Source organism: Argopecten irradians, chromosome 12, assembly GCF_041381155.1.
Source record: "Argopecten irradians isolate NY chromosome 12, Ai_NY, whole genome shotgun sequence".
Taxonomy (NCBI): Eukaryota; Metazoa; Mollusca; class Bivalvia; order Pectinida; family Pectinidae; genus Argopecten; species Argopecten irradians.
In genome coordinates, this window is record NC_091145.1 from 15,782,288 (window position 1) to 15,804,938 (window position 22,651).

The 22,651-nt window shown below is 38.3% G+C and overlaps 1 protein-coding gene across 1 annotated transcript in view; it reads right to left on the bottom strand.

Annotated features, from left to right (window-relative positions):
• Positions 1-22,425, bottom strand: part of LOC138336835 (histamine H1 receptor-like) — an 89,521-nt gene extending 67,096 nt beyond the window's left edge. The window contains exon 1 of the mRNA XM_069286426.1: positions 22,058-22,425. Coding sequence (XP_069142527.1) covers positions 22,058-22,294 — 237 coding nt within the window. The 5' untranslated portion in view covers positions 22,295-22,425. The remainder of the gene's footprint in view (positions 1-22,057) is intronic.
• Positions 22,426-22,651: the final 226 nt, after the last annotated feature.

Consider the following 22,651-nt stretch of genomic DNA (forward strand, 5'->3'; position numbering starts at 1 on the left):
TCTATCTATCTATCTATCTATCTATCTATCTACATGTATACCAATCAGAAAGATTTATAAAAAAAATGAAAATAATTACCGGCTATACAAGTATTACTGTGAAATTACAAATGATAAATATTAAAGATAGCATCTTTGAAAAATGAAGCTACAAGTTTGATGAAACACAAAATATGAAAATGTACTAAAGCCTTAATTTGTTTTATGATGTGACATAATGGTTATAAATAATTTATAAAGCCAAATTTAAATAATATTGATGAGAGAAATTTCTTGATCAGTGAATCTTTAATCGCCGTATTTCCATGAACTTATAACATTACACCACAATGTAATTGATTTCTGATGTCAAATTTCGAGGTCAAGAACTCGACGTTGTGAAATGACCAGTCTAACTGACCACCTAGCATTATCTCGGAAATGACTACGCCCAACGGCCAGTCGGCAATCGACCACCGAAATCCAAGGCCGTCAATTAACACACTCGAAATTATATAGACTCTATCTGCGTCCATCAATCAGATCAGCAGCTGATGCAGTGAAGTAAAGAGGAGAAGGGATTAACACTGAGACTAACAGAAGTGATCGTTATATAGATATTATATTAAAGTCTCTAAAAATAATGGGTTCCACTGTTAGCCTTCCAACTAGGCATAATTGTATTTGTAACCCTTAAATTCAACACAAGACAGGAGTTTGTCCTTTTGTGCTTGTAGCCGTAATTTGAATGCATTACCTATCCTAAATAGTAAATTATAATTCATTTTTCTTTGTTTTAATGCTAAATCCGACATTGCGTATTGATTCGGAACAATAATCGATTGAAAAATAATGGAAGCGTACTTTTAAACGTATATCACTTTATCACGATAAGAATTCTTAAACTACTAAAACTGCATTACCGGAGCCGCATTGCCTTAGACGGTAGTTGGCCCGACACATCGACATGTGGTGAAATAGAGGGGACGTCAGTATTAATCATATATATTGAAAAATTAAATACATTCCTTTTCTTTTAGTCAACCTTGCGATGAGAGCATCTAGTAGCCTGTAGGCTGTATGTAATTCTTTTTGAATAAATAAAGAATTAAATTAACCTTGGGTGTAACTGTGGTATATTACGGAATTTAGTTACGCAGTGGTACCATTTTTTGGCGATTTATTTTGTAAGATCAAAGTATTGTTGCGATCATGAGAGTCGACAGCGATGCCGCCTAGCTCTGGTATAAAGAATTCGATGTCCACCTTATAGACGTCATTCCTTAGGTCAAACTACCGCAACCGATTCCCAACCTTTCTTGGGCACAACGACCATTCTTGCGTATGCGTACCAACAACTGTGCGTGCAATATCCGTCGCCGACTAAAATCGAACGGCTGGGACGTGCGAGAGTCATACGTCTATTGTGACGTCACCACGTGCCGCACGAGCTCCAAAGGGCGATAATCCATATCTGTATGGGAGTGGACTAACTCCTATCAACTTAACTCAATCATGGAATCCTGGTCTGCAATTGCTTCAAAAAGAAATACTAAGACGCTAAATTATACTGCTTCATTTTAATTAGTAATTAGTTAAGTATATTTGTATTATTGTCGATCGGAAATGTTTAACTGTAGCATACATTCCTATGCCCCATCTTCCCTCAACGTCATGAGCTCGAGGTGCATCATTAAAAGTGGTTCTCTCGAATTTGATGTTGGAGAGTGTTTGCCAAAAAACAATATATAACTCGAAATTTCTACACTACATAAAACATTTAAACATGTCTTCCACCAAAATAAAATTATCAGTCCTGTAAATCCAAGGATTGCCCACAGAAGAAACAGCGAAAATATTAATTAATATAATATCTGAAACGAGGATATCTATCATAGTGCAGTTCGAACGAAATGTTATCATTCAGCCTTCCATAGCTGCGTACAGTACTGAGACGATTTGTTTGTTTAGAAATCTCAAGCTGTTTCTTCAATAGCTTCTTATAAACTAAATGGAGACAGATAATATTCCCTGCGTGTATATAAACTGCAATCATTCTCTCACTGAAACACAATATATGTTATGGAGATAAGCCGAAAACTGTACAATATGTAGGATAGAGAACTGTATCGAGGCCCGTCAGAGCCGAGATCTGTTCTCTACCCCACATATTGTACAGTTTGGGGCTTATCTCTAACTTAAAACATAGCAAGTCTTTGTGTTAATAAAGCACAGTTTTATTTCTAATTTAAGCCAGTTTTTTGCCTTTGTCTATGAGCTAAGGTAACTCTACCAATGTGCATTCAGCCATGACACATCCAATATAGACAATGGCAACAAAGAATTATCTTTGCCTGTGTTATATGTGATGAATAGCAATCATGAACGGAATGTATGAAGGACAATTGGGACAACTATCTGTCAATTCATTTTCATCATGTCCACCGACAGTGATGGAGGGATATTATCTTCCGAATTTAAGCGATATATTAAGGTGTCTTTCACTAAAAGGACATTTCTTTACAATGTCTGGTGTGACATATGAAACTAGACTTGCAATTGAGGCGTTTGTTTGAAAACATCTTGCTAAAATGAATGCATATAAAAGTGATTTCCAGGCCAATTCAAAACAGTCGGTGCCCTCAGAACATTCATTGAATTCAGGGGATTTGAAATCGATCTCTCTAGGGACAGTTTTGGATTTATTTATACCATGTGCAATTTCATTCAACAAGCCAATGGGATTTAGATGAAATTCTGAAATTTTGTTGAAACAATATCAAAATAAGTGTAAAACTACAGTGTAGATGATTTAGATATTTAAAATCAAAAGTGGTGTACAAAAACAACATGGTTTCAGAATGTCGAAATTGGAGTTAATGTTTTAGATAAGTGAATTCATAATAAGAAGGCAAACTCTATCTTGAATATATACAGAAATTCTATGGATGTGTCTAATTCCGCATCAATAGAAGATCAAATTCTCTTCATATTCATTGTGTGGGCGTTTTTCTTAATTTGGATTTAAAAAATATGGAATATTCCGGCAGGTTGTGTGTTGTATGTTAACATTATTATGGGATTATGCCTGGAGACATGTACTCACTTGTATTGTGTAACTCTCCCATATGCTAACTTTTACTGTCTTATAAGTGACTGTCTTATATTAGAGTCACATATGAGACAGTAAAAGGTAACATATAGGACAGTTACAGGTAATGATCCGATAATCTGGGAGGTAAATACAGAAACAACAATAGATGACATCACAACTATGTTTTAAATAAGAATGATACGAACACACATGAGGGGGTGTTCACCTACGAGTGTTTATCGAAGCTGAGCTTTCGACGCCTTTTTTGCTTTGCTTACCAAATTACACCTTTGCATACAAAGATACATTCGGCCTCATAGGAAATTACGTACTATTATGTACCAATCCCATATTTTCGCTTTTTCAAGTATGAAGCCAAGCTTATGAATCAAGAGACTATTCTCACGGCAATGTTCTAGAATAGTCCTGGTATTTATCAATCAGACTTTCTCGGTTATAAAAAGCTTCCAAGTAGTATGTTTACGGATTGTGTTTCCTCTGGCCTAACCAACCACACCACTTGTCTTGGGTGACAGGCGAAAACTGTCTGCCGTTGATTAGGGATGACAGGAAGTCCGCGGTAATGCAGACTGTTGGCCACTTTAGAAGCAGACGACACGGTACCAGTTATGACCGGTAATAACCTATGTTCTCTAAATATCACCATGATGACATTACAAGTGTATCAAAACAGTAGTTTACACTTGCAGCCATATTGATTTCACCTATCATCAGAAATTGTTGTTTCACTGATGTTGTTTTCTATTCGAATAGGATACTCGCCATCATTAGGATTTAATGAAGGTGGATATGTAAAAGTGTAAAAAGATGAATTCCATGGCTGTTATTTAAGACAAATAATAAAAGCACAAAGTGGACGCACATGCTCAATCGTCTAATAAGCACCATGACCATTCGAGTAAGTATGTCTGCTCAAAACGATACTTCGCCACATTTAGTACAGTAATATATCACCTCGCAGTAGATATTGCCTTACAGTTACAAAATCTTATTTAGGAAAGGAGGAGTGCCACTTTGGGCCCTCTAGTGGCCATGACCGATAAGCATTATTTTTTTGGTTACAGATACCCGGGGTTTAGGACATCATGATATGACATATAATTAAGGTCAGGTCGGAGTCCTTTGTGAGTTATGGGGGTAAAACAGGAGGGGAAATTTTTGTTTTGACCAGTTTTGTTGGAACCAAATGATATTTTTGAATGATTGTACATTAATAATAATATATTTATATATTGAAAATAATTTTCCTCCCCCTCCCTCTGCTCCTTTGTAATTTGGCCTATTACAAAAAAATGTAAAAGTGACACCATATACAGTAAAACAGTTAAAGGTCAGAAGTACGGTACGGGTTAGTACGGTTCACAAATACGGTCTACTACGGTCCAAGGTCTGCGGCTTAACTACGACAAGACGGCAAGTGTGACCAGACCTTTTACACGTGAATGTGGTCCATTAGCGATATAGCCTGATCTAATAACAGCATGAACTAATTTTCGTGAAACCTGTTATTGTAACTTTAGTTAGTGCTTTAAACTAATGGTTTACCCAATTAGGCCTAGAATACAATCGTGAAGCATGTTTATTGCTGAACACACAAAACCTGATCTTATACTGTTTCAACAAATATCAGCGCATCTTCCTGTATTAATCAATTTTGAAGCATGGCCATGTGCTCAAGAAATATTCTTAAAATAATCTTGAAATCTTATCTACTACCGATAATACCCGGTCTTTCCGTGTGAAACCTGCTCTCGTACTTATGGAACCTACTTGTGAACCATATTCAAGTACAATTGTACGCCTGGAACCATATCAAATAAGGATTGGTATTTGTGGTAACGGGATACGTTTTGTTGAATGATAAACGTAGGTATTCCATGGATTATGTGGAGAGCTAAATGAAGAAACGCTTATATCGCAGTCAGTAACGCTGAAAGCAAAATGTTCCAATCAAATATTTGATAAATTAGTGCTGGCTGGTACTTTAAGTCTTATTTAGGGCATACTAGTTTATTTAAAGTGCATATTCCAAATCACGCGAGATGGCAATTACGTTACGAAAATGCCGCGATTTCATAATGTATTAGTTAAACCACGTTTTACCCAGAATTCTTAAACACAGGATATAAAAGACGATCAAACAGTAGTTTCCTCGCTTACAGTTTGTGATAGAAGCACTTATCGGAAAGTACAGCTTACCAATAAAATAGCTTGCTAATGAAAATTGAACGGCATAAACATGAAACACTCAACATGGAAGACACTGGTGGCGGCCATACAACGACAGGGAAGGCCTGAACACGAAAACTGATGATTAAGTTTCCAACCCAGCGGCAAGGCTGTCGTTTATCACAAGCGGTGTAGTCCCTCGTGGATTATAAGAGTTTGTTAATTTTAACGCAGGCAATATTGGTTTAGTTTTAAGGAGATTCATCATATCAAACACGCAGATATGTTAACATGCCAGGAGGTGAAACAGTAAATCAAGAATCGGTGTTGTCGCGGCCTTCTATCAACCAATAGAATTGATATCTCTAAGAAAGATAACTGACAACCTTGACATGAGTGCGACTTCTGCAAAACATATTCATCACTTCGCAACATGCATTATAATATTTTATAAATGAATGTAAATGTAGTATTGAACTGCTTTCAATAACTTCAGTTGTTGCAATGTTGTGCATCCGAAGACAATAGCGCAATTTTGCGAATTTTTTCGATTTTTTTTTTCTGAAATTCGGTATAAATCTATGTTCTCTGCAAATCTGTAGGATGAAAAAAGAATTTAATAAAACTAAGAATACTTTTATTAATTAAAGAATATGCGATTGACTTGATACATTAAAATCTAATAGCGTCTGCAGTTCACTAACCTGTAAATTATTTGCCTAATTAATGAAATTCAATGTTTAGTTGTTTTAATCACATAACTAAACACCATTATCCTGGCGACATTCGGAATGATATTTTATCTCCCTTCTTCCTAAATGACTTTGATCTTCCTTTCTTAATCGGACCTAATTAATTCAATATCGTGAAAATGATCCTTTGAGTAGTTTCTGCACTTGCTTCGCAATCATAATGGGAACTGATTTAACAGAATAACTTATTGCTCATTTTATAGTGATAAAATACCACTGGAAATCGACATAAGTTTCGACATTCTCAGTTCTTCACTGGAAATCGACATGAGTTTCGACACTTTCAGTAGGCACAGTCTAGGCCATTAAAAATAATTATATATTTAGGATTTTTTGCCCATATGAACAAGGTCATTTACATTAACAAACTTGCTAGAAATTAATGCCGACAATCAACAGGCCTAATATTAGGTCTCTAGGCCTTCTAGAACTCCACAAGAAGTCATTTGAAAATTTTAAGTTTTTTGGCCTATGTGACCTTGAATTAAGTTCAAGTTATTCGAAATAAAAAAATACCTTGATAGCCATTTGTATCAGCATACTACATGCCTTATATTAGACCTCTGTGACTTCTAGATCTTGAGAAGAAGAGTTTTTAATGATTTTTTTAAAAATTAGACCTTTGAACTTTGACCCTTATTTCTCATCGGGAGTTGACGTTTTACAGAAAGTCTTTGTTCCATTTTTATAATACATATATCATATTCAAAAATGAAAGAAATTAGTCAAGCCCTAAACGAGATTTTGGCCTAAGTTTAAAACCGGAAATGAGATCACAGAGGCCATATAGAATTCTTGACATATTTCATTTTGCTCATGCGACACCTTCAGATACTGCCCTACAACATACCATACTTTTTTTTATACATTTCCTTTTTCTAGCATAGACCGATAAAAACCGGAAGTATAATAAGAATGAGAAACTTAACGAAAACAATAGGTCTTTTCTCCACTTGGTGTAAATAAAGTGTGCATTAAATGCGCACAGTTAACATGGTCTTCACGATATTTCATTCTTCGTCGTCCTTTCTTCTGACAGTGATGATATTTGCCACTCAGTCAAGTTACAAGGAAAATAGGCTAGCCACTATAGTGTTGGGATTTTGCGCGATTATTTCGACATGGAAAATACAGTACAATACCCAAATTCCTATGTTAGGAGTGTCATTTTATGGTATCTGATAGTGCCAAAACAGTGAAAATAATATTAAATGGACAATTTGTATATTTGAATCTTGGAGAAAACAAAATTAAACCCTCGAATAGGCCCAGATTTCATTTTCTTGTGCTAGAGGTGTGTTATCATGGGCTAGATCACTTTAGTTTCATTTGCGAAAGCATCAGCATATGAGCAAAAATTATTGTTATCAATATTTCTGGGATTTTACATAATTCTGCAAAGGAATCACAAAGTTTTCCACGTGTATATAATGTGATGCATGGCAAATTATTACCAAAATAATATTGATCTGGTGTATTTTTCGCACTGGAATGGATCTGTGTCTGTCCTAGTTAATTACTTGGATATACAATGCATGTATGTTTTGAATCGGTCATTTTGCATTCCTGACGTGTAAATGTATGCGGATAATACGGCCAATGAAATATATGTTAAGATACATTTGTAGCACATATTTGAGGAAAAGATGGGTTTTGAATTTCAATATTATTATTATTTATCGTTTGATTAAATCATTTGTCTACTAAAACTTTCATCTCAAAAGTGCTGCCCAAGTTGGCAGTCCATTATTCACCTGTAGCTGTCCAATACGTTCAAACTGAATGGACAGCTACGGAATAATATTGGACTGGCAAAGGTAAGACATTGGACAGCGACAGGTGAAGTCTGTGAGGTCTACTGGATATTGTACTTGAATCACAATGTATAACATTACAGCTATGTTTTAAACTAAAAGATTACGGAGAACGTTGGCATTACTTCCTAAGAAATTAAACCAGCCATCGGCTCTAAATACAATGCTCTGTATTGATTTTGGAACTTCACTTATTGTAGAAGGCTTCAAAACCGAATTTTGGTGAGTCCGTTGCCAAATATACCTTGTAAGAGTAATCTGTTATTGACCGGGATCGGGTAATGTCGTACAGAAGGTCACAGACTGGGTCTGGTGTGAAGTCAACATTGAACCAAGCACGGAAAACATCTGTTTTGGCCTTTTTATAGTCTTAAAGGCACACTATACGTAACTTTTCAGTTTTCTTTGTAATCACAAACATTTACAAGAAAATTACCACGTTCTCTCTGCATAAAATAATGACTAAAGCAAGGTAAGATGTTACCGAGACCAACTGTGAAGTTTCGGAAAAAATATATAAAATAATTCAAAATAATTATTGTGGCCCACAATAAATACAAACCGAAAGGATGCGAAAAATTTCACGAAGCTCTCGATTTCCGGTATGTATCACGTGACCCGATCGTCTTCGCACGGGAAAACCAGAAACTAAACCTGTTACCGTTAAAATAAACTACGAATGTATCGACTATTTTAACCTGATTTACTCTTAATGTTATGAACTAGGCCGAACGATTGCAACCAATTCTTCTGGAGAAGTAAGTAATGTTTTATGAATATTTTTTTTATTGTGGTTTCATTTTGTAAAATATTGTTAAAATAAGCATTGTTTGGCTTCATCAGTATGTACATTTTGTAATGGGATTGGACTGAGTCGATCATCGGTGACCAGCCTTTCACCACTTTCACATGAATTTCAGATATGTTCATCATATTACATCTAAACCATTCATATACTCAAAATAAATTGATACATAATTAGAAAGATCATTTACATTTTATCGAAATGTGTATACAATGACGTCGACACACAGTCATTTATGGACATCCTTCTAATTACTGGGAATCATATGCATTATCACACTAAATTAAAGATGTTCCATCGCCGACAGAGCATAAACGATATTCATCATTTGAATAATAATTGGTGTTCAATCGTGTTAATATATGTCTAATCATCACAAAAAATACTAATTAGTTTTGCCTTTGTTGTATTCGCAATCAGTACTTTATTCCATATAGAACATGGTGCCACAGATTTATTTCGGGATGCATTAAATTATTTTAAATATCTTTTATCTTGAAGTAAAATAAGAAGCTCAAATTTTTCAATGGTGGTAATGGTGTGAAGTAAGTAACTTTTGTAACTGAAGAAAACTATTAATTCTGTTCCTGTTTTTGATAGAGAAAATAGCATTTGTCAGTGGTGAAGCATCTGGTTTTTTACTGTTATTGTTTTTGTTATTTGGTGTATAGAATAACGGAACTAATTGCGACTGAATTTGATTAAAATCAAAACACAGGATTTCCATTTGACTCAAAATGCACGTGTCAAGGATATTATTTTTTAGTCAAGTTTATTACCAAGGCTATTCGGTTTAGCTTGAACGACTGGCACAGAGAACCAGCATAGTCAAACGTTTGGAATAAACTCTGTTAATAAGCGAGATCGTATAATGCAGTTGATTGATTTGACCTCTGTGGTCTAAAATGATCGTCAAAGCCTGTAAGAATATATACGAAGCATGTATTAGTCTCCAGCGGTGGATTTAAATTCTATTTTAGTATTGGTCCAGTATACTACAGACATAAGATGACGTCGAAGCAGTAATTTGTTACTATTACCTATGAGGAAGTCATTTGTTAGAGACAGCCTTCTTTGCTCCAAGTGTTCTAAATATAGCGTTAATGTATGCAGGATAAAACTTAAAGGAGTAGAAACCGTCTAAAGGTTTGGCGGGGACATCAAGATGAAAGAAAAGCCATAATCATTTTTGACATGTGATGGACAAATTTGAATACCATAAAACGTGTACACAAACGACTAGAATCCCATTCAAATTAATTTTGTCCGACCGCTTGCGACCATCGTATGTGTCTATGTCTATGCAAAATGACCGCAGAATTGCTGCAAATGAACCAATTCATGGCGGGGAATCGCCAGCGTCGCAATTGTGTACACGCTATGACTATGCGATGCCCTATTATATGTCTTGGGGTCATGCATTTATCCATTCTGTCTTTACAAACCTGAGAATTTGGACATCTCTGATAGTTTTTAAGTTTTTAAGTTTTTAAAAAATGTGCTGAAAAGTCTCAAAGCTAGGACGGAAAAGTCAAGATTGCGATTGAAGATGTGCTATGCCTCTACCATTTGGAATGATATGACCTTGAATTTGCTCACTTTATGTTCCCGAATCATGTGTTGATATCAAACCTTAACACATTGATATCGTGAATTTCATATTTGAACTTTGTTTGACTTCATTTGAAAGCCATAGGTAACCCGTAACCGTAATCTCGCAGATAAAATGTCCAAATATGAACATTGAGGCTCATTTCTTTCGTGAGATATGTTTAAGTGTTTACAAGATTGATGGAAATAAAAATAAAAGAATACTAATAATATAAAGAGAAAAAAGGAACAATAGCAATAGCGATGTTCATCCGTAATGGAAATCACTCATTTAAATCCAAAATGGAAAACCTAATTATACCGTCTATTAATCTTAGTTTAATCAAGCAGCATTTGTTCCATGCTAGACCGTATTAACACATAGACAGAATTGCCATCATGAAAAGGTACCGTTATTATGTAATTAACGCAAAGAGAGAATATGTTTGTTTTCCTTCGTCTTCACAAAAAAACCCTAGAGCACTTTTCTTGATGAGGTGCATTGCACGTTTTGTAATGTTTGAGTTTCCTTCTTATATTATATATATATATATATATTATATGTAACCGTCAAATATAAATTTTGGACCTACTACTGCAGCTGTCATGTAAGTACGTACCGAGGTAGTTGGTGGAGAAAAGCCGGAGTACCAGAGAAAAAACACCGACCAGCGGTCAGGACCTGGCAGCTAACTACTATTTAATGAAAATGTTGTTTCCTTATTGCTACAGAAAATAATAATACTTCTTGTGGATGACATGGTAACTAGTAACTAAAATAACTACGGTAACTATAATTAACGAATCGTCCACGTTTCATTATCAAAGCTTTCAGATGCTATATAAAACTGGTTATCGGTATAAAGCTTACTCCTTATGTCTTTAAGTTCCAAACAATCATCATTCGCAGGCGCACAACTCAAAACAGCGCAAGAGAGGATGATTTTATTAGGCATATAAAACTGGGCGAATAATTGGGATAATGCTTGATCTAAAGTAAAGTCTATTCGTGTTTGATTGCTCCCCTACCATTAATTCGTCAAGAAGGTACCTAACACTATTGATTTACTGGTTCATAAGGCTTTTCCGGATCTAGAGTGTAGTTACTAACTGAATGCATTTGTCTTATAGATTATTTAGTCTTAATTTGGTAATCGCACAGTGCCCTCCTGTAGGCAATGATTTCAGTATTTTAGAATACTCATTGGTGCGTCGCTATATTAAGTAAAGGCTTTGACGTAGTATACGTTCATTCATCAGACGACAAAAACCAGGTTGCTAGGAGATATTGTCCTTATGGTGTTCATTTTATACGTATTTAATGTTTCTGGAGGCGACATGTATCGAAAGAAAATGTAAGAAAATGAGAGATATCACATTAGACTTTCTTCAGAGGATGGATAAGGGGGTAGTACACATTTTATCAGTGGCCTACACATAGCATCATTAACACCTATCAGACCCTGAAATTACATTAAATCTTTTGAAATGTCTATCATTCACAATCATCATAACGATTTCAAGCAGCCATTATTGTTCAGATCACTTGCAATGGAATGAAATGAAATATCATTAACAATCAAATATGTGATTCGCTGCTAGATAATAAACTTGAGAAACAGGCAACAAGGATAGAATATGACTTAGATATTCGAAATGGCCCGTCGGCCCCATGGGGGATACATTTTGTGAAAATCCATCAACTACACAAGATAGGATATACCCCTAATGGGTTACGCCCCCCTGGCCAGATAGGAACCAGAGTCACCATTTATCCAAGTTATGCTCGATATTATACCATCAACGCAAGTTCAAAGATAAATATGTACGCCCTTATTTACCATGACTCTGGTAAGAGAAGAGAGATGTTACCAGCCTCACATACAGCTTTGTCTGTTATCATATCACCAAGCCATGATTAACGAGAGGTATGTGACATACATCACTTAAGTTTGCGACGAGAGATATATTAATCACTCTACCTACAATTTTACCCGGTTATAACCAATAGGTAATGTTAAAAAGAGAGATGTAAATAACACCACGTATAGATTTAGCGGTATTGTACTACAACATAGGTAAGAGCAGAGATATGTTATCCACACTAAGTTCAGTTTTACCAGAATTGTATCATCAACATAGATGAGAGCAGAGATGTGTTATCCACATTACGTATAGTTTTACCGGTATTGTACCATCAACATAGGCAATAGCAGATATGTGTTATTCGTACCACGTATATTTTCACCGGTATTGTACCATCAACATGAGTTAGAGCAGAGATGAATTATCGACACCACGTATAGGTATAGTTTTACCGGTATTGTACCATCAACATAGGCAATAGCAGATATGTGTTATTCGTACCACGTATATTTTTACCGGTATTTTACCATCAACATAGGTTAGAACAGAGATGCGTTTTTCACACCACGTATAGTTTTACCAGAGGTATTGTACCATCAACATGAGTTAAGAGCAGAGATGCATTATCGACACCACGTATAGGTTATAGTTTTACCGGTATTGTACCATCAACATAGACAAGAGCGGATAGGTGTAATCCACACCACATATAGTTTTAGCGGTAGTGTACCATCAACATAGGTAAGAGCAGATAGGTGTTATCCAACCCCATGTACAGTGGTCAGGGTGATCAGTGGTATCATAATGGTGAGACAGGCTCTGATCAATGACATCATAAAGGGGAAGGCAGACTCTGATCAATGGAATCATAATGGGGAGACAGGCTCTGATCAATGGCATCATAATGGGGAGACAGGCTCTGATCAATGACATCATAATGGGGAGACAGGCTCTGATCAATGGCATCATAATGGGGAGACAGGCTCTGATCAATGGCATCATAATGGGGAGACAGGCTCTGATCAATGGCATCATAATGGGGAGACAGGCTCTGATCAATGGTACAATAATGGGGAGACAGGCTCTGATCAATGGCATCATAATGGGGAGACAGGCTCTGATCAATGGCATCATAATGGGGAGACAGGCTCTGATCAATTCTATCATGGATCAATGGGGAGACAGGATCTGATCAATGGCATCATAATGGGGAGACAGGCTCTGATCAATGGCATCATAATGGGGAGACAGGCTCTGATCAATGGCATCATAATGGGGAGACAGGCTCTGATCAATGGCATCATAATGGGGAGACAGGCTCTGATCAATGATCATAATGGGGAGACAGGCTCTGATCAATGCATCATAATGGGGAGACAGGCTCTGATCAATGGCATCATAATGGGGAGACAGGCTCTGATCAATGATCATAATCATGGTATCATAATGGGGAGACAGGCTCTGATCAATGACATCATAATGGGGAGACAGGCTCTGATCAATGGACATCATAATGGGGAGACAGGCTCTGATCAATGGTATCATAATGGGGAGACAGGCTCTGATCAATGGCATCATAATGGGGAGACAGGCTCTGATCAATGGTATCATAATGGGGAGACAGGCTCTGATCAATGACATCATAATGGGGGAGACAGGCTCTGATCAATGGTATCATAATGGGGAGACAGGCTCTGATCAATGGCATCATAATGGGGAGACAGGCTCTGATCAATGGCATCATAATGGGGAGACAGGCTCTGATCAATGGCATCATAATGGGGAGACAGGCTCTGATCAATGGCATCATAATGGGGGAGACAGGCTCTGATCAATGCATCATAATGGGGAGACAGGCTCTGATCAATGGCATCATAATGGGGAGACAGGCTCTGATCAATGGCATCATAATGGGGAGACAGGCTCTGATCAATGACATCATAATGGGGAGACAGGCTCTGATCAATGGTATCATAATGGGGAGACAGGCTCTGATCAATGGATCATAATGGGGAGACAGGCTCTGATCAATCATGATGGGGAGACAGGCTCTGATCAATGGCATCATAATGGGGAGACAGGCTCTGATCAATGGCATCATAATGGGGAGACAGGCTCTGATCAATGGTATCATAATGGGGAGACAGGCTCTGATCAATGGCATCATAATGGGGAGACAGGCTCTGATCAATGACATCATAATGGGGAGACAGGCTCTGATCAATGGCATCATAATGGGGAGACAGGCTCTGATCAATGGCATAATGGGGAGACAGGCTCTGATCAATGGCATCATAATGGGGAGACAGCTCTGATCAATGGCATCATAATGGGGAGACAGGCTCTGATCAATGGCATCATAATGGGGAGACAGGCTCTGATCAATGACATCATAATGGGGAGACAGGCTCTGATCAATGGACATCATAATGGGGAGACAGGCTCTGATCAATGGCATCATAATGGGGAGACAGGCTCTGATCAATGGACATCATAATGGGGAGACAGGCTCTGATCAATGGCATCATAATGGGGAGACAGGCTCTGATCAATGCATCATAATGGGGAGACAGGCTCTGATCAATGGATCATATAATGGGGAGACAGGCTCTGATCAATGGCATCATAATGGGGAGACAAGCTCTGATCAATGGCATCATAATGGGAGACAGCTCTGGGCAATAAGACATCTGATCAATGATCATAATGGGGAGACAGCTCTGATCAATGGTATCATAATGGGGAGACAGGCTCTGATCAATGGCATCATAATGGGGAGACAGGCTCTGATCAATGGCATCATAATGGGGAGACAAGCTCTGATCAATGGCATCATAATGGGGAGACAGGCTCTGATCAATGGCATCATAATGGGGAGACAGGCTCTGATCAATGGCATCATAATGGGGAGACAGGCTCTGATCAATGGCATCATAATGGGGAGACAGGCTCTGATCAATGGTATCATAATGGGGAGACAGGCTCTGATCAATGGTATCATAATGGGGAGACAGAGGCTCTGATCAATGGCATCATAATGGGGAGACAGGCTCTGATCAATGGCATCATCATAATGGGGAGACAAGCTCTGATCAATGGCATCATAATGGGGAGACAGGCTCTGATCAATGGCATCATAATGGGGAGACAGATCTGATCAATGGCATCATAATGGGGAGACAGGCTCTGATCAATGGCATCATAATGGGGAGACAGGCTCTGATCAATGGCATCATAATGGGGAGACAGGCTCTGATCAATGGCATCATAATGGGGAGACAGGCTCTGATCAATGGCATCATAATGGGGAGACAGGCTCTGATCAATGGCATCATAATGGGGAGACAGGCTCTGATCAATGGCATCATAATGGGGAGACAGGCTCTGATCAATGCACATCATAATGGGGAGACAGGCTCTGATCAATGGCATCATAATGGGGAGACAGGCTCTGATCAATGGCATCATAATGGGGAGACAGGCTCTGATCAATGGCATCATAATGGGGAGACAGGCTCTGATCAATGGTATCATAATGGGGGAGACAGGCTCTGATCAATGACATCATAATGGGGAGACAGGCTCTGATCAATGGACATCATAATGGGGAGACAGGCTCTGATCAATGGTATCATAATGGGGAGACAGGCTCTGATCAATGGTATCATAATGGGGAGACAGGCTCTGATCAATGGCATCATAATGGGGAGACAGGCTCTGATCAATGGCATCATAATGGGGAGACAGGCTCTGATCAATGGTATCATAATGGGGAGACAGGCTCTGATCAATAGATCATAATGGGGAGACAGGCTCTGATCAATGGACATCATAATGGGGGAGACAGGCTCTGATCAATGGTATCATAATGGGGAGACAGGCTCTGATCAATGGCATCATAATGGGGAGACAGGCTCTGATGATCAATGGAGTATCATAATGGGGAGACAGGCTCTGATCAATGGCATCATAATGGGGAGACAGGCTCTGATCAATGGTATCATAATGGGGAGACAGGCTCTGATCAATGGTATCATAATGGGGAGACAGGCTCTGATCAATGGTATCATAATGGGGAGACAGGCTCTGATCAATGGCATCATAATGGGGAGACAGGCTCTGATCAATGGTACAATAATGGGGAGACAGGCTCTGATCAATGGCATCATAATGGGGAGACAGGCTCTGATCAATGGCATCATAATGGGGAGACAGGCTCTGATCAATGGCATCATAATGGGGAGACAGGCTCTGATCAATGGTATCATAATGGGGAGACAGGCTCTGATCAATGGCATCATAATGGGGAGACAAGCATCATATGATCAATGTCTGATCATATCATAATGGGGAGACAAGCTCTGATCAATGACATCATAATGGGGAGACAGCTCTGATCAATGACATCATAATGGGGAGACAGCTCTGATCAATGATCAACATCATAATGGGGAGACAGGCTCTGATCAATGGACATCATAATGGTGGGGAGACAGGCTCTGATCAATGGCATCATAATGGGGAGACAGGCTCTGATCAATGGCATCATAATGGGGAGACAGGCTCTGATCAATGACATCATAATGGGGAGACAGGCTCTGATCAATGGCATCATAATGGGGAGACAGGCTCTGATCAATGGTATCATAATGGGGAGACAGGCTCTGATCAATGGCATCATAATGGGGAGACAGGCTCTGATCAATGGCATCATAATGGGGAGACAGGCTCTGATCAATGGCATCATAATGGGGAGACAGGCTCTGATCAATGACATCATAATGGGGAGACAGGCTCTGATCAATGACATCATAATGGGGAGACAGGCTCTGATCAATGGCATCATAATGGGGAGACAGGCTCTGATCAATGGCATCATAATTGGGAGATACAGGCTCTGATCAATGGCATCATAATGGGGAGACAGGCTCTGATCAATGGCATCATAATGGGGAGACAGGCTCTGATCAATGGCATCATAATGGGGAGACAGGCTCTGATCAATGGCATCATAATGGGGAGACAGGCTCTGATCAATGGTACAATAATGGGGAGACAGTCTGATCAATGACATCAATGGGGAGACAGGCTCTGATCAATGGCATCATAATGGGGAGACAGGCTCTGATCAATGACATCATAATGGGGGAGACAGGCTCTGATCAATGGTATCATAATGGGGAGACAGGCTCTGATCAATGGCATCATAATGGGGAGACAGGCTCTGATCAATGGCATCATAATGGGGAGACAGGCTCTGATCAATGGTATCATAATGGGGAGACAAGATCTGATCAATGGCATCATAATGGGGAGACAGGCTCTGATCAATGGTATCATAATGGGGAGACAGGCTCTGATCAATGGCATCATAATGGGGAGACAGGCTCTGATCAATGGCATCATAATGGGGAGACAGGCTCTGATCAATGGCATCATAATGGGGAGACAGGCTCTGATCAATGGTACAATAATGGGGAGACAGGCTCTGATCAATGACATCATAATGGGGAGACAGGCTCTGATCAATGGTATCATAATGGGGAGACAGGCTCTGATCAATGGCATCATAATGGGGAGACAGGCTCTGATCAATGGCATCATAATGGGGAGACAAGACTCTGATCAATGGCATCATAATGGGGAGACAGGCTCTGATCAATGGCATCATAATGGGGAGACAGACTCTGATCAATGGTATCATAATGGGGAGACAAGATCTGATCAATGACATCATGATGGGGAGACAGGCTCTGATCAATGGCATCATAATGGGGAGACAGGCTCTGATCAATGGCATCATAATGGGGAGACAGGCTCTGATCAATGGCATCATAATGGGGAGACAGGCTCTGATCAATGGCATCATAATGGGGAGACAGGCTCTGATCAATGGCCATCATAATGGGGAGACAGGCTCTGATCAATGGCATCATAATGGGGAGACAGGATCTGATCAATGACATCATAATGGGGAGACAGGCTCTGATCAATGGTATCATAATGGGGAGACAGACTCTGATCAATGGTATCATAATGGGGAGACAGGCTCTGATCAATGGTATCATAATGGGGAGACAGGCTCTGATCAATGACATCATAATGGGGAGGACAGACTCTGATAATGACATCATGATGGGGAGACAGGCTCTGATCAATGGTACAATAATGGGGAGACAGGCTCTGATCAATGGTATCATAATGGGGAGACAGGCTCTGATCAATGGTATCATAATGGGGAGACAGGCTCTGATCAATGGCATCATAATGGGGAGACAGGCTCTGATCAATGGTATCATAATGGGGAGACAGGCTCTGATCAATGGTATCATAATGGGGAGACAGGCTCTGATCAATGACATCATAATGGGGAGACAGGCTCTGATCAATGGTATCATAATGGGGAGACAGGCTCTGATCAATGGCATCATAATGGGGAGACAGACTCTGATCAATGGTATCATAATGGGGAGACAGACTCTGATCAATGGTATCATAATGGGGAGACAGGCTCTGATCAATGGTATCATAATGGGGAGACAGGCTCTGATCAATGGCATCATAATGGGGAGACAGCTCTGATCAATGATCAATGGGGAAGCTCTGATCAATGATCATAATGGGGAGACAGGCTCTGATCAATGGCATCATAATGGGGAGACAGGCTCTGATCAATGGTCATCATAATGGGGAGACAGCTTGATCTGATCAATGTATCATAATGGGAGACAGACTCTGATCAATGTATCATAATGGGAGACAGACTCTGATCAATGTATAATAATGGGGAGACAGGCTCTGATCAATGGATCATAATGGGGAGACAGCTCTGATCAATGGCATCATAATGGGGAGACAAGCTCTGATCAATGGCATCATAATGGGGAGACAGGCTCTGATCAATGGCATCATAATGGGGAGACAGGCTCTGATCAATGGCATCATAATGGGGAGACAGACTCTGATCAATGGTATCATAATGGGGAGACAGGCTCTGATCAATGGCATCATAATGGGGAGACAAGATCTGATCAATGACATCATGATGGGGAGACAGGCTCTGATCAATGGTATCATAATGGGGAGACAGGCTCTGATCAATGGTATCATGATGGGGAGACAAGCTCTGATCAATTGTACAATAATGGGGAGACAAGCTCTAATCAGTGGCATCGTAATGGGTATATCAGTTTTTGAAAAAAAGTATAGTATGTTTCTTATTTCTTTAGCAAGTAAGAAGTATGGTTATAAGAGATCTTAGAGATTTCTATAGTTCTGGTTTCGTAAATTATATACAATATGTTATGTCGGACTACTTTTGGAATGTATACCAGCTCATTCCAAATGCAATTGACATCCTGCTAGAAGGATCTGGTAAGTTAAGTCGTGAAATTAAGGTGTCGAGACATACCAAGCTAACTTAGCAATCTGTCCATCTTGTTACATAGTGATTTGTAATAGCTTGACTCTATATTAAAGAGAACACTTTAATTAAAAAAATAGGTTTTCTTAGAATAGATCATATTGTTCGATCAACCAATTAAATCGCTCCTTCGTGGTGGTTTAAAACGTAAGTGCAGATGTATATCACAAAGCAAACACCAGAAAAACCACTGATGCGGCCTCTTTTCATACAATCCCGGCTATCCCTGCTTTGATCTAAGTACATTGTACATGTAGCCCTAGGTTTACTATCCATAACAATATAAACAACAATCGTATTTAATTTCCTTTTCATGAACTGGTTGTGATCCATTGTTGAAACACACCAATGGTGCTTGTTGTTTTCATTGGATTCGATTGCATTTACGTGCGAGCATCGCTCGCATTAACCCACAATATCATTATATTGACAATAAAACTTGTTTTGGATTATAATCACATTTGTCTTCAATATGGTAGGGTTAAAAAGACGATTAGTACACGTTTTCGTGTTTCTGATTAGAAAATGTAGACGAATTACGTACTTTAGTGCTACATTTTGCGACCAAATCGATAAAACGTTTCCTTAGATTGTTTCGTTTCCGCAGTTTTACCTAAAGTGTAGCCAATTTATCACTCATGTTTTATATCGATTCTGAACCTATTATCGATATAAGGGAAAGTGTGTTTGTTAACGGCGGTACGTGAAGGCACAATTAACTTAATGTCACGTCTTGGTTCTACTCTTCATTAAATTTTAACGCCAGTGTCTCAGTCACATTTACTCGAAAATGCACATTGACTACTAGTCGAAACATAGTAAATGAAACGATATTCAGATTCGTAGCATGCAATTTAAATTCATTCGTGGATATTCATTTTAAAAATATTCCATATTTTACTGATAAGTAACTCTGTAGCGTTGAAAAATTTGCTTAAATTGTTTATTATTATATTTGCAATTATCTTCTTCTAAATTTATACTTGATTTATGAAACACAAACCAATAAATGCAATGTTATATTCTATAAATGGCGATCTTAAATGCTTCCCCACTAAATAATATAATCAACCACATTTCATTGTCCGATATAAGATAACTTAATTAAAGAGGTGGATTAAAACAATGACTTCATTGTACCAAAAGTAACTTGCTATACACAGGGTGTCCCAAATCACGTCGGAGTATGACACTTTATAAAAATGTGTTTCAATAGACAGAGGAATTTGATGTTTACATCATATGAAAGATAAAGATCTACATTCGTACAACAATATTTAACAACCCGGCAAAATATTTTTTCTTAAAACTTGTATTGAAATTAATGAGAAAAGTCATATTTCGGTAATTTTGTCAGTGACATTAAACCTTACATTCTTACAATGTCCAAAACCTTCGAAAACTTCGCTTTCGGTTTGTATTACCCATTTTGTCAAAAACATTTTGAAAATGTCTATTCTCTCCACTCTCTTCATGGTTATTGTTTAAGATAAATGCTTATGTTGATTAAATAATGCCCCGTTAGCAGGCCTCTCACCACCAACGACAAATATCCCAAACCAATAAATTCCGGCTCTCAGCAGTAATGACCTCTAGTCTCACATTCTGTTTCAGTAAGGTCAAACACCCGTAGGCCAAAATAATCCTAACGAACTGAAAACAACCTTCATTTGGCAGAGTGGGGGACTGTGATTCAATCATACAGTTTCACTGGCTCTTATTTAGAGATTTCTTGACTTGATGTATACAGTTAAAATCGATCGAGACCTTTATATCAGGGATGTATTAGATTGATATCCAACCATAGCATTTTGCTGTATATTATCAAATAACTACGAGCTCTAACAAGTCGTATGACTGGTCGTATTAAACGACTTTGGTACTAAATAGCATGGCACATACTGTGTAATATATACAGGACACCAAGTAAGAATGATCAAAACAAGAAATTCAACGTGACACAATTCATTGTGGTATTGGAAACTTCGTCATTAACGCAAAGCTTTGAACATGTCCTGCTTTTAACATCTTTCTGCCTAGTAATATGACAACTGTTAAAGGATTTTATTCTATATTTGTATTACAAAATTTTGTTGAAATATGCCAATACATACACTGTATATTGAATGAATTACAATACTGTTTCTGTACTTTATATATTATGATTTCCTAACATCCTTTTCCGTATTTTATTACTGTCTTTATTTTGGTCAACGTTTGCTCAATGCATTATCTAACTGTACATCATTTGTTGTATAATTGATGCATAATACATTTGTTTATCAATTGCATTTGACATAAATTTTAAGTTAATGTCAATTTCATTTGTTTATCAACTGTATTTTATATCAATTTTATGTTAATGCCAATTTCATTTGTTTATCAACTGTGTTTTATATCAATTTTATGTTAATGTCAATTTTATTTGTTTATCAACTGTGTTTTAGATCAATTTTATGTTAATGTCAATTTCATTTTTATATCATTTTACTGAGCGCTATTGACAATTGTATATGATTATATATTAAGAAATTGGTAACTTACCGTCTGGAGGCGGCGCTCCGTTCGCACGGCGTGCAATACCATAGCATTGCCCACAACCGTTAGGAGACACAATATTAGCAACAAAACACTCAAGGGAATTTTTCGCCATAAGTTGTCTTCCAAAATGTTTTTATTGAGTGACGTTGAATTCGAAGTGTTATACACAAAGTTATCCCATGGAAATAAAAAATAGTCTGGAGTCGTTCCGTTAAATTCCAAGTAGTAATCATTGGACATAGCTGGTTTTGGTGACGTCTCCTGTACACCACCGTTACAATGAATCACGCTCTATGTGTCTCCACGAATCCTCCTTTCTATAACTAGGATCAGATTTCTGTGTGACACACGTGGCCTTGACGAATTTTTAAACTTCGTCATCCCCTTCCTCACAAATCTGTTAGAGAAAACCAATAAACGTTGACGACACGTGAGTGATACGCTGGCGAAGCCATGGCCTACTTAGGATGTATCACCATTGCCATTATTCTGAAATAAAAGAGGTTTTGTTTACATATTGTGGGACGATTGCTTTGTAAAAGAGCATGTAAACATTGTCATCAATCGAGCAGTTCCTGTAAGACTGTATGAAACGAA